At 37.5% G+C, this 20,731-nt stretch overlaps 1 protein-coding gene across 1 annotated transcript in view; it reads left to right on the top strand.

Annotated features, from left to right (window-relative positions):
- The window catches only part of LOC123522024 (butyrophilin subfamily 1 member A1-like), a 43,520-nt gene extending 23,620 nt beyond the window's left edge, over nucleotides 1–19,900 (top strand). The window contains exons 5-10 of the mRNA XM_045293029.1: nucleotides 950–970; nucleotides 7,307–7,327; nucleotides 10,305–10,331; nucleotides 11,075–11,101; nucleotides 17,988–18,014; nucleotides 18,661–19,900. Coding sequence (XP_045148964.1) covers nucleotides 950–970; nucleotides 7,307–7,327; nucleotides 10,305–10,331; nucleotides 11,075–11,101; nucleotides 17,988–18,014; nucleotides 18,661–19,196 — 659 coding nt within the window. The 3' untranslated portion in view covers nucleotides 19,197–19,900. The remainder of the gene's footprint in view (nucleotides 1–949; nucleotides 971–7,306; nucleotides 7,328–10,304; nucleotides 10,332–11,074; nucleotides 11,102–17,987; nucleotides 18,015–18,660) is intronic.
- Nucleotides 19,901–20,731: the final 831 nt, after the last annotated feature.

Raw genomic sequence — 20,731 nt, 5'->3', positions numbered from 1 at the left:
TAGAAGTGAGCTACTCCATTTGTAATAAGGTTCAATTTATTTATAAATGAATTTACATATTATTCTCCATGCTTTCAATATTAATTTTTAAAAGAGGTTATTGGGTATAATCCACATATCATATAATTCAATCAATCACTCACAGCAAGAAAGGTTGTACAATCAGTAACATCGTCAATTCTTGAACTATTTCCTCTTTCTTGTAGTCCTGAATTTGAACATCCCATGCTCAGACAATTTCCACGGCGATACCCAAGAAATCCATAATCTGGTTACACTGTGTCTAGATTGAATGATCTTGGATGTCATATACCAAAATACATACAAAAAATGGACACAAAGTAACAAAAACCTTAACAACAATAGCAAAATTAGAGAGGCTCTTTAATTGAAAAGAAAGCAGAAGATATTAAGAACTAGACAACTTTCAAAAGTGTCAAAGGGCGGTCTAATGAGAAGGTGTTCACTTTTAACCTGGCAAGTTCTGCGAGAATCCACTCCCAATGCGCACTGTGAGATAGCAAGGCTTTTTCTCTTCTTGGTCTACGTTCAGAGGGGATCCACCAAGCGCTCGATCCAGGAGTATACGCTGCTCATTTTTTCCCGAAGTTAAATTTACATAACATTAAATGGGTCCAAAAGTTGATGATATAAGGTGCTACAGTTTCACTTAATTAGATATACTGTAATGATCTTTACACTAGTTTTTATCACATAACAAAGCTATTTCTATCCCTCCACTTGAGTCAGACATTATTCCTCAAAGGTTAATGCAGGTTAAAATGTTAGGCAATACCAAGTTGAGGGCTGAGACTGTCTTCTATAGCCTTCAACACAAGTAGGCTCCCACCAGATTTAACTATATTACTTGAAATTCTGTTATTCCCCTTGAAGATGACTTCTATTTGTTTTTCTGACATACTTTTGCTCTCTTTGTTATATTTTGCAGGTTCACTGAAAGAAGAGAACCGTGAGTGCATTATTTTCATCCATATGAAGAGGGAGTAATAAAAGGGCGACACTCCTGGAAGACTGTAGGGTATTTCCATAACCACCTTCAGATATTGCAGTCTACCATGGCCGACCTCTTAGTAATTTAGTGACATCAAACTCTTGGGCTGACTAAGGGGGTTAGTTTGTATTTTAGTACATTTAGCACATTAATCAAAGTAAAAAAAGAGAAAAAATTTGCATTTCTTGCTAACTTTGAAGGTAAAAATATATACATGAAGGATCATGATTCCTAATCTTTTTGAATACAAGAGACTTGTTACTCATGCAGTGAAATTGTTTTTCCTTCTGATCTAATTTATTTAAACTTAACTTCCCTGAAGCTAGAAATATTTGTTTTTACTTGGTTCATAAGATTAGCTGCATTTAACAATTCACATAACTGTGATTTCTAAATAGATATCTAAATACAGAAGAGCTTACAGCCTGTGTGAACATGTGTTCTTGCATTGAGGGAGTACTTGAGTGGAGGCCTAATGTGTGTCTGCTACCTTAATACTAAACCTATAAATATATGCGCATAAATCTATTGCCCATCATATACAAATATATTTACATATGTACATGCCTGTATTTAGACTTCTATAAATGCCCTTTGCCTCCTACTTCTTTCCTCTGTTTCCTTTTACTGTCCTCTTGTCCCTCTATCATGCTCAGCCTTCATTTGGGTTTCAGAAATTTCTTTCAGCTGCATTGCCCTTGATCAGTCCCTATCAGGTATCTTACACCCTCCTCCTCCCTGAATTTGGACCACTTGTTCCCTTGTCCCTGGGTTGGTTAACACCACTTCCTTTCCCCCACTTCCCCTTCTCCTCTCAGAACCATCAGTCCTGTTGTTTTCTTTTCCAGTTTGTTTATTCAGCCTATCTTATCTAGATAGACCTGCAGAGATAATAATATGCACATAAATACAAGACAGAGCAAAACAAACCAACAGAAGGAAACAAAACAAAGGCAACAGCAAAAGAACCAATGCCAAAAAGAAGAGAGAGAAAAGCCTGTAAATAGTTCGAGGTCTGTTTGTTGACCTTTAGGAGTGTTTTCTGGTTGAGTCTGATTCCTTCCTTGGTGGTCCAAATGGTTTGTGGTTTTACTTCTAGGTCTGTGATCCACCTTGAGTTTGTTCTTGTGCATGGGGTGAGGCAAACATCTTGTTTCATTTCTATATGTGGATAACTATTGTTTCCAGCACCACTTGTTAAAAATGGCACCCACTTCTCAAGTGAATGTTTTGGGAGCCTTATCAAAGATCAGTTGTCTGTATGCTGATGGTTTTACTTCTGGGCTTTCTATTCTTTTCCACTGGTCTGAGTATCTGTCATTGTGCCAGTACCACACTGTTTTGACCACTGTAGCTGTGTAGTAAGTATTAAAATCAAGTAAAGAGAATCCTTCGACTTTGTCCTTCTTTTTGACGAATTCTCTGCCAATTTTGGGCTTCTTCCCTCTCCATGTGAAATTGGTGGTCAGTTTTTGCAATTCTTTGAAGGAGGTTTTTAGTATTTGAATTGGAATAGTATTAAAATATAAAGTGCTTTGGGTAAGATTGACATCTTGACTATGTTGAGCCTTCCAATTCATGAGCGTGGGATATTCTTCCATTTGTCCATTTGTGGAGGTCGTTTTTGGTTTCCTGTAATAGGGTCTTTTAGTTTTCCCTGTATAGGTCTTCACTATTGTTTGTTTTCTATATATTCCTATGTATTTCAGTTTGTTCTTGGATACTGTGAAGGGTATTACCTTCTCGATCTCCTCTTCCATGGTCCTGTCCAATGTGTATAGCAAACCTACCGCCTTCTGTTTGTTGATCTTGTATCCTGCCACTTTTCCATATTCCTCTATCGCTGTAAGTACTCCTGTTGTGGAGCTTTAGGGGTTTTCAATGTACAGGTTCGGTTCATGTCATCTGCAAATAGCGATAGTTTCACCTTCTCTTCTACCAGTTGGATCCCCTCGATGTCCTTCCATTGTTTTATGTTGTTAACTAGAACCTCCAGCACAATATTGAATAGAAGTGGGGACAAGTGACATCCTTGTCTTGTACCTTTTTTCAGAGGGATTATTTTTGTCTTTTCTCCATTAAGTATAATGTTGGCTGTTGGCTTTATAGATGGCTTGTATTATCATGAGGAATTTACCTTCCATTCCTATCTTCATGAGTGTCTTAATTAGCAATGGATGTTGGACGCTGTCAAATGCTTTTTCTGCATCTATGGATATTATCATATAGTTTTATCCTTTTTCTTAGAGATGTGGTGTACAATATTGATGGATTTTCAGATGTTGAACCATCACTGCCTCCCAGGGATGAATCATACCTGGTCGTGGTGGATGATATGCTTTATATACTTTTATATTCTATTGGCCAATATTTTGTTAAGAATTTTTGCATTTATGTTCATTAGAGATATAGGTCTGTAGTACTTTATACCTGTGGGGTCTTTGCCCTGTTTGGATATCAAACTTATACTGGCTTTGTTGAATGAGCTTAGGAGTTTGCCACCCTTTTTTATGCTTTGAAATGCTTTGTGGAGGATAGGAGTCTACTCTTCCCTGAATGCTCGGTAGAATTCCGCTGTGAAGTCTTCTGGCCCGGGAGCTTTTTTGTTGGTAGCTTCCTGATGACCCTCTCTATTTCTTCTTTCACTAACGGTTTGTTGAGTTTCTGGACCTCTGTCTGCGATAATCTATGGCGGGAATGTTTTTCCAAGTATCTATCCATGTCTTCTATGTTTCTGAATTCATTAGAATACAGACCTTCATAGTATTTTGTGATTATCCTTTTAACCTCATTAGGGTTTGTGTAATTACATCTGTTCCATCCCTCATCCAAGCTTTTGATGTTTGGTCCTTCCTTCCATTGGTTAGATTCACCACCGGTCTGTCAATTCTGTTGATTCTCTCAGAGAACCAGCTTTGTGATGCATTTTTTATCTTTTGCATCATTCTCTTGTCTTCCCACTGGTTTAAAAATGCCCTGATTTTTAAAATTTATTTCCTTTTGCTATTGGAGGGGTTGTCCTGTTGACTCTGTTTTGTGTTAGCATATGTGTCATAAGCCTCTCTTATTTTTTCATATCCGTTTATTGATATCCATTTATTGATATCAAGCTATCTCTACTAACTGCCTTCACAATATCCCATAAGTTTTGATACGTTGTATTCTCATTCTCCTTAGTTTCTAGAAACATCCTAGCATACTCTTTAATATGGGCCTGTACCCATTCATGTTGCAGGAGATCGTTGTTCATCCGCCAATTGATTATGCTTGCTTTTCTGGCCATCCTTTAATTAATCTGCCACTTTATGGCATGGTGATCCGAGAAAGACATCTGAATACTCTCTATGTGTTTGGATTTACGCAGGCTTGACTTGTGACCCAGCGTGTGGTGTATTCTTGAAAATGAGCCATGTGGGATTGAGAAGAATGTGAATTTCTTTATGTTAGGATGGAAAGCTCGATACATGTCTATGGGCCCAGTTGCCTAATTACATTGTTTAGCTCTATAGCTTCTTTGCTCAGATTCTTTCCCAGATATTTATTTGTCTTTCTCTGATAGTGGAGTATTAAATTCAGCTCCTATGATCGTTGAATCTGTCATTCCTTTTTTCATTTGTTTAATTTTTTTTGACGAAATTTACCGCTCCATTGTTGGGCGCAAAAACATTCAATATGTTAACTGGTTCTTGGTTTACTGAACCTTTGAGCATTATATAGTGTCCTTTCTATTTTTATGCTTTGATCTTTGAGGTCCATTTTGTCGGAAAATAAGGTTTCCACCCCTACTATTTTTAAGTTGCCGTTTACCAGGTATACTTTCCACCAGCCTTTTATTCTTAGCTTATTTTTTTTGTGTACTTAAGATGCGTCTCAGGCAACAGATTGAGGGATATGTTTTCTGAGCCAGCCCTCCAGCCTTTTTTTTAAATGTATGAACTAAGTCCATTGGATTTCAGCTATCACCACAATCTGTGCATTCATTGATGTCACACCATTTTTTGTGTTTTGGGTGTTTTCCATTCTTCCTTCAGATCAGTGTGCTGTGTTTGTGTAGGGAGTTTCTATCTTGTCTTCTCTTCCCTCTGAGGCCCTGTTACCTTGTAATTGTTGTTGTGATGTTGGCTTCTGGATGGAGACAGCTTATATGGTGCTCTCATGGTTGTGCTGTGTGGAGGTTGATCCTCTGTCCATAGTGATTCAGCCAGTGTCTTCTGTAGGGCCGGTGTCTTGAAGCATATTCTTTGAGTCTTTCCTTGTCCTGGACGACCCATATCTCCCCATCTATCTTAATGGATAATTAGCCAGGGTAAAGGATTCTTTGGGAGGTGTTTTTCTTTTCAGATTTTATAAATTGTTGCTCCACTCTCTCCACCTCTTCATAGTGTCTGCTGATAGAGTGAGCTTTTCTTTCCAGAGTTCTGTTGTATGTGACTGTCTTCCTTTCTCTTTCTACTCTGAAAATTTTCTCTTTTTTCTCAAAGATGGATATTTTTACTATTATTTGTCTTGGTGAGTTCTTCTTGGGGTTCAGTCAAGTTGGTGGCCTTTCTTCATCCTGTATGAGTGCCTGGTCTTCATTCAGTAAGGTGGTAAAGTTTTCTTCCAGAAATTCCCTCGCTATCTTCTCTGTTGACTTGTGTGGTGTGTTCTGCTCCGGTAGACCAGTTATTTGAATATTATTCCTCTTCATTGCATCTGTCATTGATCTGAGGTTATCTTCTGCTCCTTTAATTTTCCTATTTGACGGTTTTTCTCACTTGCTGAGGTCTGTTTGAGTGACTTCCAGATCACTGATATGGTTCTCTGCCTCCTCAAGCCTAATCATAAATTCTGTAACTTTGTGTGTGCCTTCTGCTACCTCGTCCATTAGCATGTGTATTTCTCTTTGGTGCGTCGACCCTTTCATCTCCTCTGTCATTGCATCCGTATTCTGAGTTGCTTTCATCATCTCCCGTATTACTCCAAGAATACTTCTGAAGATTTACTTCTGTGATAGATCCATGTCTGAATCTTTATGAGCATCATTAACTCTGCTATTGTGTTTTATCTCTCTGGTTTTTTTTGGGTTTTTTTGAGAGTATACGGTCTGTTGATTTTTCCTTGATCCTTTTGTAGACCCCATGTTTCTGGGAGTCCAGGGGACCTTAGGTCTACTTCTGTGTTACTATTAAGGATTCTATCAGAGAACTGCCTGTGAGCGACTATAGACTTGGTAAAAACTGCCGTGTTCGTAGAGTTTCTCGAGGGTTAAATGGCCAACAATGGTGATAAGTTATAGTGACTGGAGTGGGGGCTGGAACCTCTATGTATGCCCTTGTGTGCTTTGACCTTCTCTGTCAGTGCACACTTAGCAGCTTTTTTTCCTGTTGAATTAAAAAAAAAGAAAAGAGTAAAAAAGGAAAAGAAGAAAAGAAGTGAAAAATGATGAAAGAAGTCCCCCCTTGCTCTCTCCAATTTTTAAAGGTACCTAATAAAAGGAGAAGGTAGGGGAGGCCTTGCTGCAATGGGAGGTGGTGCTGATGTAGGGCTCTGAAGCCAGGCTATGTGAGGAGAATGGGTGCTCTTCAGATCAAGCATGCACTCCCACGGATCCCAGCAGGCATGTAGTGTTTAGCCAGTAGTCAGAACCTGCGGCCGTCGGAAGTGCACCAGAGCAGTGAGCCTCCTGCGCCAGCTGGAAAACCTGGGGCAACAAGGGGCGCTGGAGTGGCAAAGACCAGCCCAGAAGTGGGTAGAAGTGGCTCCAGTGGAAAACACAAGGCCAAGGTGCTAGCTCCTGCGCCAGCAGCAACAGGCTGGGGTCAGGGAGGCGTTTGAGGCCACTGGTGCGGGGGACACCGCAGAGGTGTGGACTGACAAACGCAATATGTTCATGATCTTGATTAGAATCAAACTGAAGAACAAACCAGAAAATATGAAAATGGGGCTCTCAGTATTTCACCATTATGTAAAAACTTAGGATCTCAGTTATTCCATTTGTTATTTACTTCCATTTATCTTTAATGAATTTTAGCCATATTTCCAAAAATATTTTATTGATTCCACTTCTGCCTTTTTCATTTAATGTGGTGCTTAGAGAAACTGAAGGAAGAAAAGGTAGGCTTTTTGCTTCATTCAAAAACTATCATCAAAAAATGTCGGGCTATGGCCCTGTGTTTGTGAAACATATTTGTGTGGGGCTTTAATATAAAGGAAGCAAAATAAAAGAAAGGATTTCCTCATAGGCAAACTGATTTACTTGTAACTTTACTTCCTTTGTAAATTGCTTTTCTCTCTCTTTTTGTTACTTTTCAGAGAAATTGAGAGAAGAAATTGGTGAGTTCTTTTCATTTCCAGACACAATGTATTTGTAGGAGCTACTCTTCTAGATAATGTGAGGATGTATCTATCAATAACTTAACGTCATTGTTTCTTTGTACTTTATTCTCTTTGAACCTCATTGGCTTTGCTGGAAAAGTAAATATATACTTAAATATTTATTTTTTCATCTGAGGAAAAGAAGTGAAAAAGGCTTTCTTCTCGGTAGCAATGTACAATATGTAAATGAAGGGTGAAAAGTCCTGGCTTCAATAAAACTAGAGACTTGTTATTATGCAGTAAGATATTTTTTCCTGAATGCATTTGAAACTAGATGATATGAACACAGAAATCTTCAAAAATAATTCACGTCCTTCTTACATCTCAATAGTGTTATAAAAGATAAATAGAAATACTTTTTTTCCTGCATCAAATAGATACATATGATAGTAAATTTCAAAGTATAAGTAACAAAATTTATTAGACCGTATTATTTCATTGAATTCTATTATAAACAACATTTGATAGCAACATTATTTAATGAATCAATCATCATTTAAAGTTTACACTGTTTAAAAAAATAAAATATTATTTAATTTTCTCTGAGTGATGGGAGAGAGATGTAGGTGAGTTGCTTGTCTTCCTGCACATATAAAACCCAACTCAGTCAATTGGTCATATCACTCCATTTTTCCAAGACCAAAGCTAATGTCAAGGTAACTAACTTAAGCTTATATAGAACAATGTCATGATCATTAATGAAAACAATATGTTTTCACAAATATATATGTACATTCATAAAATGTTTTTATCAAGAGTGCCCAAATTTTTTTTAGCGATTATATACTTGAAACTATCATATGACTAAAGTGGGTAGGAGCTTCACTGGAGACAGACAATAAAAGGTGGCCAGCAAGAAATGACTCAGATTGTTTAATGGCAATGCAATTTGAAATTTCACAAGGAATAAAAAAGACAAGAAGTAGGCACAAAAGTTACTATGAAAAGTGAAAGATAATTTTGTAAAAATGCATACCGAGAAAAAAATACAGGCAAAATACCCAAAAAGTAGATACAGGAGTCTAATTAGCATGATTAACTAATGAGATTCTTTTGATCCTCATAACAATTGTGAGGATGACACAGAAATGGGCAGAGTTCTGTGCTGTTGTACACTGTGTTGCTATGAATGGGAACTGACTCGATGTCATCTAGCAACAAAACAATCCATAGCATGTTTGTTATGTGCCCACCTGGGAGAATTATTCAGATAGCCTTGATAGTAACTAGAGAATTCAACTTTCCCCTAATTTCTTCTTCCTCTTCGCCTGAAAGTGTCTTTAACTACCGTGAAATACACAAAACTGTTGTTCCATAGTCTCTCCTTTACCACATTAATTTGGACCTACCCCCCCTTGCCTTCCAGTCAATTCCAACCTCCCTGTCTTTAGATGCCACCCAGTCAGCTCTGACCCATAGTGCCCCTGTGGACGACAGAAGGACACTTTAAACATTCCTTAGTCACCCTGAGAAAAGTTCCTCTGCTTGGGACCATTGTTGCAGCTGCTGTGTCAATCCATCTCCTTGAGGGCTTTCCTCTTTTCCATTCCTCCTCTCCTTTAGCACGCATGATGTCCTTCTCCAGGGACTGGTCTCTCCTGACATGCCCAAAGCATCTAAGAGAAGTCTTGCCAACCTTGCCTCTAAAGAGCACTCTGGCCTTATAGTTAGGTTACTATCGAACAATTTATTATTTATTGTCCCTTCTGGCCCATTTTTAGCTTGCTCTAGTAGTTGCTATTTTCTAACTTTTGAGGTTTGATGTTTTCCTGTGTTTCATTTGTTGTTATCGTGTTTTTGTTTGATTTTGTTTATATAAAATCCAGGACACCTAAATATAAAGAGACAGTAACTATTTTAGTAGGTTTTTAGGGATATGGCAGGAAAAGGTGGAGGGCTGATAAGCTAGTAATAATGGATTCATGAATAAAAATGTTCTAAAATCAATTGTGTTGATGAATGCCTAACTGTTTTCAATATATATTAAACCACTGGATAGTATGGTATGTAAATCATATGGGAATAAAACTGTATTTTAAATGAGTCTCTCTTGCAGTTTAACAAATATGTCTGCACAGTTATCAATAATGTAGATTTAGTACATTTTTGAAATATAAGATCCTGGGAAATTTCTTATAAATTGAGAAACTCCACTGCATAGTTTTTTGCTATCATTAAATTGAATGGATAAAGCCTTTATTAAATATCTAATTCACTGCATTCATCAAATAAATTATAGCTGTTCATTCACAGAATATGCATAAGAAGACAATCTTGTGAATAACGATAATATTCTGCAATAGACCCTAAATAGCAACTACTGGGAATTTAATAATTGCCCTCATGAGATCAGATATATTTAATTCAAGAAATCATGTGTTTTCTTCTTTCCCTCTTTGTCCTAGAGCACATGAATCATCTAGAAAATCAATATGAGTTTGTTTTTTATCTTAATAACTGATCTCCTATCAATGTGCAGGAACACCCAACAAGTTTTTTCCCCCATGACATTAAAATGAGTTGTAAAATTTTTTTGTCAGGAAAACATCAATATAAAATAGGTAATTTTCCTCCCACAGTTAAAGTCTTTGAAAGGTCATAGAATTCTATGGGAATCTCTTCTTGGGTCACTTCATCTTTCCTACTGTACTCTATATTCTAGATACAATTGATTCTCTACATTGTCTGCATTTATTGTAGCTCTCCTGTTAGGAAAAAGTTCCCTGACCATCGTGATTATATGTTTAAAATAAAAATATGCTTAGAGAACATGTTATTGAACTTTATTTTATTCATGAGGAAGAATGTCAGAAGGCAGCCCTGGCTTGACTAATGTGATTGTAATGATTATAAAAAGCTGCAGACTAATACATGTCTTTGCTTCTGTGTCTTGGTCTCTTTGAGTGCCCCGACTTATGTGTGTATTTCCTTTCAGAGGAAAGGAAGACTAAATTCCTGAATAGTAAGTATGAATTATTTCAAAGATTACTTATTTCAAAGGACCAGATAGCAAATAGGAAGAGACAGATTATTTTCAGCCTTATTTCCCTGTGGGGGAAAAAACCAAATGTACTATTAGTTATGCTCCCTGTAAGGAGCCCTGGTGGTGTTTCATGCTCAGCTACTAACTAAAAGTTGGGCAAATTGGACCCCCCAACTTTCTCTGGGCACCGAGGGACAGTCAGCTTCCTTACTGGAGTGCAGTCTTAGAATCCCTTGGGGCAGTTCCACTCTGTCCTGCAGAGGTGCTTGGAGTTTAATGAACCCCATGATATGAGTTAAGATCACTTTATAGGAATGTAAATGGAAGAGAATCTGGAAAAGATATTGAACAAAATTTTTTTTTTAAATTTGGACAATCTTGCGCTGAAATAATCAAGAGAAAGAAATATTCCTATTTTAATATTTTATTACTTTTTGTCACCTTTTTTATTTCTCTTCTTTGCTGTTCCTCTTTGTCTTATTCTCTTTCACTTATTTGCCTGGTGACTCTATGTTTATTCCTACCTTTCCTCCCCCTTTAAAAATGTCCTCCCTCTTTTGGTCTTCATTTATGGATTCTTCCATCTTTCCTCACTTCCCTTTTGTTACTGTCCTTCTTTTTTTCTTTCCTCTCTGGTTGTAGTGTACTCTTTTCTTCTGGCTTCATCTTTTTACAGACTTACACACAGATTAATGGTATGTTATTAATTTGTCCACTTACAGACTGGCAGAATGCTTTCTTGTATCCTGGTAAGTGATATCTTTCTTTTGTATATTTTTGAATTATGAGTTCTTCTGTATAATTTTGTTTTCTTATTGATATTTTTCTTTATTGTCATTACACCCTTCCTTAATTCTTTAAACATATTATCACTGAGCTTTTTATACATACTTACTTTTTATACATACTTACTTATCCCAATTTCCTCTTAATTCCCTTATCCATAATTCCCAACATCTTCTTTTATCATTTTATTGGGGGCTCATACAACTCATCACAATCCATCCATCCATCCATCCATCCATCCATCCATTGTGTCAAGCACATTTGCACATTTGTTTCCATCATAATTTTCAAAACATTTTTTTCTACTTGAGCCCTTGGTATCAGCTTCTTATGTATCCCGCCCCTTCTCTACCCTCCCTTCCTCATGAACCCTTGATAATTTAAAATTATTATTATTTTTTCATATCTTACACTAGCCAATGTCTCCTGTCATCCACTTTTCTTTTGTCCACCCCCTTGGCAGGGTGTTATAGATAGATCCTTGTGATTGGTTCCCCCTTTTCTCCCCCCACCTTCCCCTTGCCCTCCTGGTATGGCTACTTTCAGTATTTATCCTGAGGGGTTTACCTGTCGTGGATTCCCTGTGTTTCCACATCTTATCAGTACCAGTGTACATGGTGTACATGCTCTGGTCTAGCCGCATTTATAAAGTAGAATTGGGGTCATGATAGTGGGAGTGGGAGCATTAAAGAACTAGAGGAAAGTTTTCTGTTTCATTGGTGTGGTGCTATACTGCACCCTGACTAGCTCATCTCCTGCCTGAGACCCTTCTCTTCTTTAAGGGGATGGCAGATTGCCTAGAGATGGGTTTTGGGTCTCCACACCCCACTGCCGCTCATTCACAATGATAGGTTTTTTTGTTCTGGGTCTTTGATTCTTGAAACCTGATCCCATCGACACCTCATGATCACACAGGCTGCTGTGCTTCTTTCATGTTGGTTTTGTTGTTTCTCATCTTGATGGCCGCTTGTTGATCTTCAAGTCTTTTAAACCCCAGATGCGATATCTGTGATAGCTGAGCACCATCAGCTTTTTTCACTACATTTGCTTATGCACCACTTTGTCTTCGTGATCATGCCAGGAAGGTGATCATCATGGAATCCCAGGTTGATAGAATAAAGTGTTCTTGCATTGAGGGAGTACTTGAGTAGAAGCCCAATGTCCATCTGCCACCTGAATACTAAACCTATAAATGTATGCATACATAGATCTATTTCCCCATCATCATACATAAATATATTTACATATGCACATTCCTATATTTAGACCTCTTTAAAAGCCCTGTGACTCCATGTTCTTTCCTCTATATCCTTTTACTTTCCTCTTATCCAACTATCATATTCAGTCTTCATTTGGGTTTCAGTGATTTCTCACAGTTACATTGAGCTTCATCAAGCCTACCAGGACTCCTACACCCTCCTTGCCATTGATTTTAGATCACTTGTTGTTCCCTTCCCCCTGGGTTTGTTAACACCCACTTCCTTTCCCCCACCTCCTCCTCTCCCATGTCCCCTCAGAAGTGAGGGTCCAGTTGTTTTCTCTTCCAGATTGTTTATCCAGAATATCTTATCTAGATAGACCTGCAGAGATAATAATATGCACAAAAATGAGACAGAGCAAAACAATGCAAAAAAGAAAACAAGACAACAACAAAAACCGACAAAAAATAGAAATTCCAACAATTGTTTTGCATATTTTTCATAATTCTTGTTTCTCTGAATATCTAAGCTTAATATGGAAACAGAACGTTATTGACAATATATTACAGCAGCCCTACAGTCTGCTTTTCACGGTGCCAAAATGTTTTTTCTGTACTCTCTTTTGTTTGTTTAATGACTTTCTTTAAATAACTCTGTAAAGTATGTTTTTATCCTCAGTGCACAAGATCATCAATAGGTTTATGAAAAACATAATCGAAAGATAATGAAATATTCCTATGAATTTTTTGAAGTCACTTTGTAAATGGTTGTAAAATGTCGGCTCAACATTTATTGAGAATGTGTATACATATAACTTGACTGTCTCTTCATTATACAAGCATCAGCACATCTTGGTAGTGACAATTAATAATTAGAGATTATAGTTAAAAACTTTGGACAAGTAAGACTTCCAACCTTAGTTGAAAATTCTTTTTTCTCTGTAACTCTTTCAAATTTCAGGCATTAATAATTCATTAAAAGCCTTTACCCGTTAACTTTGGCAGTTTCAGGGCTTCATGCACAACCTGAGATAATGGGGCTACTCAAAGATGGATGATAAGAGGAGGCGTCCTTGGGATAGCCCAAAGGACTATCATTATCTTTGAACCCTAATGGTGCTGCTAAAGGAGGAGCAGAGCGGAAAGGCTGCAATTCCAGACAGTGCCATCATGTGTGACTACCTTCTTCTCAGGATCATCAAACGTGAAACTGTGCACTGCACTCTGGGTTGTCAAAATTCAATCCTTGGAGAATAAAACTAGGAAGAGGAAGACCATTGTTGTTCTTCTTTCATGGGGAATAGTGAAATGACAGATTGTGGGAGTTTTCCATGCTTCCCGGGGAGCTTTTGAGGGAGAAGGGACAGCTAGTGGTGAAAATTTTCATGGTGTGTGCTTTCAGTTGTCTCTGACTAGTGAGCAATACAGCTGTGAGTCCTTCAACCTCCAAAGGAACAGAGATCCTCCCTATATAGGTGCCAAGAGATTGAAAAATTGACCTGGAGCTAATTTGATGACCTGGAGCCCTCAATTTATTATAATTGAGAATTTAAAGACAGGGATGCAGTACTGCTTTGTCCAATGAATCGTGGGCTGCAAAGAATAGTTTCTGCTGAGGTGGGTTACTCTGGGAGATCCCTTTTATACTTCCAGTGAGGTGGGTCTGGGGAAAGGGGCTGAAAATGCCTCCTATTGTCATCCATATTATGGTGCCAAACAAAAAATCTCACTGCCATGGAGTTGATTCTGACCCATAGGAACCCTATAAGACCTGGTAGAACTGCCCAGAGTGGGTTTCTGAGTCAGTCATTCTTTGTGGAAGTAGAAAGCCTCATCTTTATCCTACTGAGAAGTTGGTGGCTTTGAACAGTTGTCCTTTTGATTAGCAGCCCAACCTAAACCATTACTCAAGCAGGGAAAATTAATGTAAAACTCACTTACCTGACCCTCAGATAAGGGGAATGACCAAGGAACATTCACAATGCTTCGGGCTTTGCTGTGCACCTTGGATATCGGGAAAAGTTTCCTCTAGGTGGTCCAAGAGACACAGGAAATGCTTGGCTGGCTGCAGTGGACGTGTTTGGGACATTAACTTATGTCCCTACAACTGTGTACATGTGTGTAAGATATGATCAGACTAAATAGATAAAACACCCATGACTCCTGGGTGGAAATTTCATCCCAGTACTGTGGTGGTTGCTTGGAATGAAGAAAAAGATGCTAAGGCAACTTCTGTGTTCAACACAATAGACATTTTCTTCAGTATATGTGCCGTTTTATACACATATGCACCCTTCCATATGGTCAGCGGTATATGAATGATCAGGATTCATTCTAGCTGTCTTGTTCCATGGACCTTCTCAGAATGTCTGTTGGTAATTATTGCTCCTGACCATTTATATAGGGCTGCGTTTTCAGTGCATGGACTCCAGATCTGATCAGCTAAGTTACTGGGCCTCATTGCGTACCCAACCTGTTTAAATTCCAGCATCGCAAATTGAAGGATGGGTGAGGGGAGCATCTCTGAACTAAAATACTAGTTTAAAGAACATTTTTCTTTACTGAGGCTCATGCTTTTCACCTTTACTAACTTTTATGTTTTCAAAGTAATTGTGTTTTGTAAAATTTCCCCCTTTTATTGTTACTTTTTGAAAAGTAGATTTGATCATTTCAAGTCTCTGTCATTCCAGAAGTGTCTCTCCTGCAATTTTCACAATCTTTTTTTCTAAATCAAGAAACGTCTCTAATATTTCCTTTCAGTTACTATTATGTCTCAATAACTACATCAGAAGATTACTTTAATATTTTTATCTGATTTGTTTATATGCTTCTATATTTCTCTTAATGATTGCTGTACTGAAACAAACTGGAGAAAGTGTGAAATATGCTTATATATTTATCTTAATGATTGCTATAGTGAAGCTAACTAGGGAAAGTGTGAACTTCAATCATAGTCTGTTTTATTTTCCCTAACTCATTTTGAAATATGTACTATTTGTTTTTACTAAGAAGATACTTTTAAATTTTCACTCTTATTTTGGGAGCTCTAGAAGAATATATTTCTGTAAAGAGTCAGAATACACATTTTAGGAATTATGGCATTTATGGTCACTACCGAAACTATTCAAATTTACCCTCATACAATAGACAATATAAAAATGAATTAATAATGGTATGTTCACAAATAAGTTTATTTAGAGAAATAGAGTGAGCTGATTTATGTCCAGGATCCACAGCTTGTATTGCTCTTCTATGCCAAAGCAATCATCCTTTTTAACAAGTGCTATTTCCCCATTTCTGGAATCTTTCATTTCACTTCCATGAAAACAGGGAGTTAATTATATCCTAAAAGTAGTTTAGGAATTGTTTTTCAACAGCCTGTCAATGAATGCTTTCTTTTTAAATAATTCCTTCAGATTTACAGTCACTTTAAATTCATAACATGGTTTCAAAATAGGACAGGTAATAATTTTGGCACATTAAAAAAATCATGGCGCATCCTGCTCTTATTTTTGTTGTTGTTGTTGTTATGTGTCACTGAGTAGGTTCTGACTCATAGTGTGCCCCTTTACAGCAGAACGCAATACTGCCTTTTCCTGTAATAACCTCACGATTGTTCGTTGAGCCCATTGACATAGCCACTGTGTCAATCCATCTTGTAGAAGGTCGTCCTCTTTTCCCAGTCCTGCTACTATGCCAACCATGAAGGATGTCTTTCTCCAGGGACCTCTTTCTTCTGAAAACATGCCCAAAGTGCGTGAGACAAAGTGTCAGCATACGCTAAGAAACACTCTGACTACTTTCAACATTCTTCACCTACATCATAATTCAAATATATTGATCCTTCATTCATCTTCCTTATTCAATATTCAACTTTCATGTGCCTAGGAGACCATTAAAATACAATGGTTTGAATCAGGCAAGAGAACACATTTGATAACGTCAATATTTTCTTTGTTCATTCTGAAGTTAGCTACTGGTCCAGGTGTGAGGATGTGGGTTTTCTTTCATTGAGTTGTAGTCCATACTGAAGGCTGCAATCCTTCATCTTCCTCAGCAAGTGCTTCACGTTCTCCTCACTTGCAGCAAGCAAGGCGGTGTCATCTGCCTATGCAGGTTGTTAATAAACTTTCCCCCAATCCACATGCAGGACCAGGCTTGTTAAAGAGGTTCATAGTGTCGGCTGGGTTCTCAAATCACACCTGTCCCCTCTGAGTTGCTTTTTTCTCCCTAACTATGTAGTGTTTAAGGGAAGAAATAAATGAGATGTGGATCAAGAGTATTAGCAGAAAAATGATCATATTTAACATAAGAGACTTTAGCTAGCTGAGCGATTCTGAGAAATCCCTATTCAAGTATAGGTAAACGTCTTAAGTATAAATTTGACCAGCGAGTTCCGTGTCTCTGAAAGGTTCCATAATTAGAAAGAAACACCAAAAACAGGATAATAACTCAATGTGTGTTTTTCATGTGTTTTATTTCCAGGTTTATGAAAATCAAACACTTATTTTAATTGTATATTTGTATTATTTTTTAAAAACAGCACTTTAAATGTTAAAACAAACGAACAAATTTGGCTGGCAACTCTTCTGAGAGGTTCCAAAAAGGTGATACCTCTGTTAGCAGCTTCTCAATTTTAAGTATTTTCTTCCGATCTTATAAATTTGGGGAGGGAAGTGAGTTGTATAAAATGAATGAGAATATAAGAAGAAGTGAAGGGACTGGGCAAATGAACGTTTTATTTCCAATCTAGCATTGATTTGTGATTTGATTTGCTGCTCTCTGTTAAATTGTCTCCCTTGAGACAATTTGTTTGTTGTTCAAAATGAAGCTATATTCATGTTGCTAAAACTTTCTGTACACCAATAGGGTATCCCACATAAAATACTGTGTTAGACAGGGTTCTCTGGAGAAACAAAACCAATAAATAAACAAATATATATATATATATATATTATACAGATGGATAGATGGATAACATATGAAATAAAGAGTTAATTAAATTATAAAGCAGTACAAATGGCTCAGCGCAACTCCTGTGAGACAGTTGTGAGACCCTGGGAGTCCTTCGAGTCTTGAGGGTCACCGGGTAGTTCTCTGAAAAGCAATTCAGGCTATCCAAGCACAGGAGCAAACAGCAAGCCAGGTCACCAATAGTCAGTTAGATGACAGGTTCCGGCACGCTCCAGCTCAAGAGATGTAAATTCCAATGGTGTGGCGAAGCAGGTCTTGAAGGAACCTCAAATTACTGGGACACAATCTACAGGTTAGGTGTCCCACAGGTAGTGTAGCTTTCAAATTGAGGCAAAGCACACTGGTCCGATGATCAAAGAGCAAGAGACAAAAAAGGCAGGGCTCACCGAGCCATTTATCCTTCCACCCTTCAATTAATCCCACATATGTTTATCAGCCAGGTTGGCATAACAAACTAACGACCACAAGTATAAAATATATGAATTAATGTTTTATGATACCGTTAATTCATTAAGAAATTCAGTAGAAAATTTATTGAAGGCAAAAATTATCAAATCAATTTGGAACATCAGCAAAAAGAAGTAATTGGAAAAGTAAAAATATTTTTGACAGAAAATGGGAATACTAGGTCTATTAATGCATATTATTGGTTTTTGCTTTATTTCATTTTTTTTCAGACTGGAGGAAAGAAATTTTTCAGCCAGGTAAGTCATTGCTTGATGGTTTAGGAAGGAATTTACTTTTTAAACTCATTCTCAGTCTCAGAGGAAGGTGTTGGAGGAGGGCAGATGCATTATCTTCCTGTTTGCTTCTGTACAAAATTATCACAGATTTCATAACTTAAGGAGCAAAACCTGATCCCTTTTACAATTCTGGAGGCCACAAGTATAAAAATAGTGGACTGGCAGGCCTGAGGTCTTTCTGAAGGCTTTAAAGGAGTTCTGTTGCATTGATTTTTTAACCTGGAGGCGGCCTTCATTTATTACCTTGTGGCTCATTTCCTGTAATCTTCAAAGACCATCAGTACCACCTCCAGTTGCTGTCACATCTCTATTTTCTGACAATTATGCTCCTGCCTCTCTAACATAAAGCCCCTTATTATATTAAAACTAATGGGTTGGCCCAGGAGGTAACCGCTACCTTTAAAGATTTTCCCCCCTTATTTGCATATTAAATGTACTTTTTACAAATGTAATATAACACATTTACATATTCTGGAGATTTGAATGTGGACATCTTTGAAGACACATTAGAGTATCAGAGCGGGAAAAATAGTTGATAATAATCTTTGTTTGCAAGACATTCTAATTCTATTCTTTCAAGGGATTAAAAATCTTATTATCTTTGCAGGGGAGGTGCTTCTGGATGCAGACACAGCCCACTGTAACCTCATCTTGTCTGAGGACAGAAGATGTGTCACCTGGGGAGAGAACCCTCAAGAACTACCTGATAATCCACAGAGATTTCATTCCCTTCCCTGTGTGTTGGGTCAACAGCACTTCACCTCAGGGAGGCACTACTGGGAGGTGGAGGTTGATGAGAGTCGAGCCTGGGACCTGGGGCTTTGTAGGGATAAAATAATGAGACAGGGCAGGGTTGTCATTAAACCCGAGGATGGTTTTTGGGTCATCAGGTTTTATAAGGATGAGTACTGGGCACTCACCGCTCCAGAAACAAAGCTTACTCTAAGAAACCGTACTACCAGGGTGTGCATTTTCCTAGAATATGAGCGTGGATGTATCTCATTCTACGATATGACAGATCATTCCCACATTCACACCTTTTCTCAGTGTTCCTTCTCTGGATCTCTAAGACCGCTCTTCAGGCTTTGGTCCAGTGATTCAGGGCAGCTGAGAATCTGTCCAGTGCACATCAACACAAATTGATGATCTCCCTGACCAGCTGCCCATCCTTGTGTATGGGGACATTTACAGCACTGGCTAGTTAATGAATAGTGAAACTTGTAGTGATGATGTTAATCTTCTTACATCAGAAGCAAATTATTTGCCTTATCATTGTATTTTTGTATCATTTTATCTTCTTCATCCTTTGCTCCCACAATTAATGTGTACTGTGTAAAAGTAAGCACTACTTATGTCATATTTAGTTGCTTAATGTTCACATAAACATCAATATCTACCAGAGAAAAACGAGGTTTTCTGTTCCTGTAAAGATGTACAGCTTTGAAATCCCAGGAGCGGTCTACTCTTCAATATAATGTCATTCTGAATCAGAATTAATTGATGGCAGTGGGTTTCATTTTAATTGCTTTCAAATTTATATATAAGTAGATAATGCATTCATATCTGTTAAAACATTTATAGCAAACTCATGGTAAAAACATGTGATATACTAGAGTTTATGATTGCATGAGGGTGCTGAAATTTCTTGAATATGGAGCCCTAGTAGGTGTTGGGTAAGTGTCTGCCTGACAATCACAAGGTTGGGGCAAACTTACCAGCCACTCATCAGGGAAAACATGAAGCTGTATGTTCTGGTAAATATTTTTAGCCTTGGAATCCCTATTTAGGGTCTATGAGATAGTATTGAATCCATGGAAGTGATTTTTTTGGGGATGGAGCATGCTAGTTAAGAGTAGAAAAAAAGAAAAATTATCTTTTTATTTTATAGCCTTTGTTTTCTAAATCTATATTTATGGTGTTTTGTGCTTTATTACAAAATAATGTTTGTTTATATGTTTAAATAATTACACTTTTCTCTGATATCTATGCCAGTTTGAAAATCAGGAGAAGGAAAATATTGTTTATAAGTTTATCCTTCAGCTTCCTTCATGTGGCCTCATTATATTTCATCCTTAATTCTTGTCCGTTTGGCCTTTCCATTTTCTCTTGAGAAAATAATTCATTCCTGTCTTTTCTTACTTAATCGAATGATCAGTTTGAAAATGTCCATACAGTTAACATAATGTTTTGTATGCTTCTATGAATTTTAAGACATGTACAGATTCATAACTTCCACTATTTCAGAATGATAAATCTCATTATACCTGTAAACCCCCCAATGTAATCCCACATAGTTTTATTAGCACTTCTATTCTGAGTATTAGGTTTTCAAAGGGTTACAGAGAACAGCGAAAGTCAACAATGAAACATTTTTTAAAAAATTTAAGTTCTAACATGCCCTGACGACCCTGACTTGAAGGACCTAAATAAATTTGCAATCTCCTCAGTATATCATAAATTACGATTCCCAATCCTGGACCCACCCCATTTCTGTAGTCCAGTCTGTAACTGCGATGCACTGAACTTCCACCAATCACGTTTTAGATAGTTTCTTTTGTACTCTCACTCCCTGTTAAGCCTCCAAATCTCAGCAAGCCATTGGATGCCATCTTGATCTCACGACAATGTTCTCACCCATCCTGATGATATAATTTTATCTTTGTGAGGTCACTGCCTTG

Source organism: Echinops telfairi, unplaced genomic scaffold (assembly GCF_000313985.2).
Source record: "Echinops telfairi isolate 266 unplaced genomic scaffold, ASM31398v2 ScPeMD7_655;HRSCAF=1070, whole genome shotgun sequence".
Taxonomy (NCBI): domain Eukaryota; kingdom Metazoa; phylum Chordata; class Mammalia; order Afrosoricida; family Tenrecidae; genus Echinops; species Echinops telfairi.
This window is presented reverse-complemented; position numbering and strand designations above follow the sequence as displayed.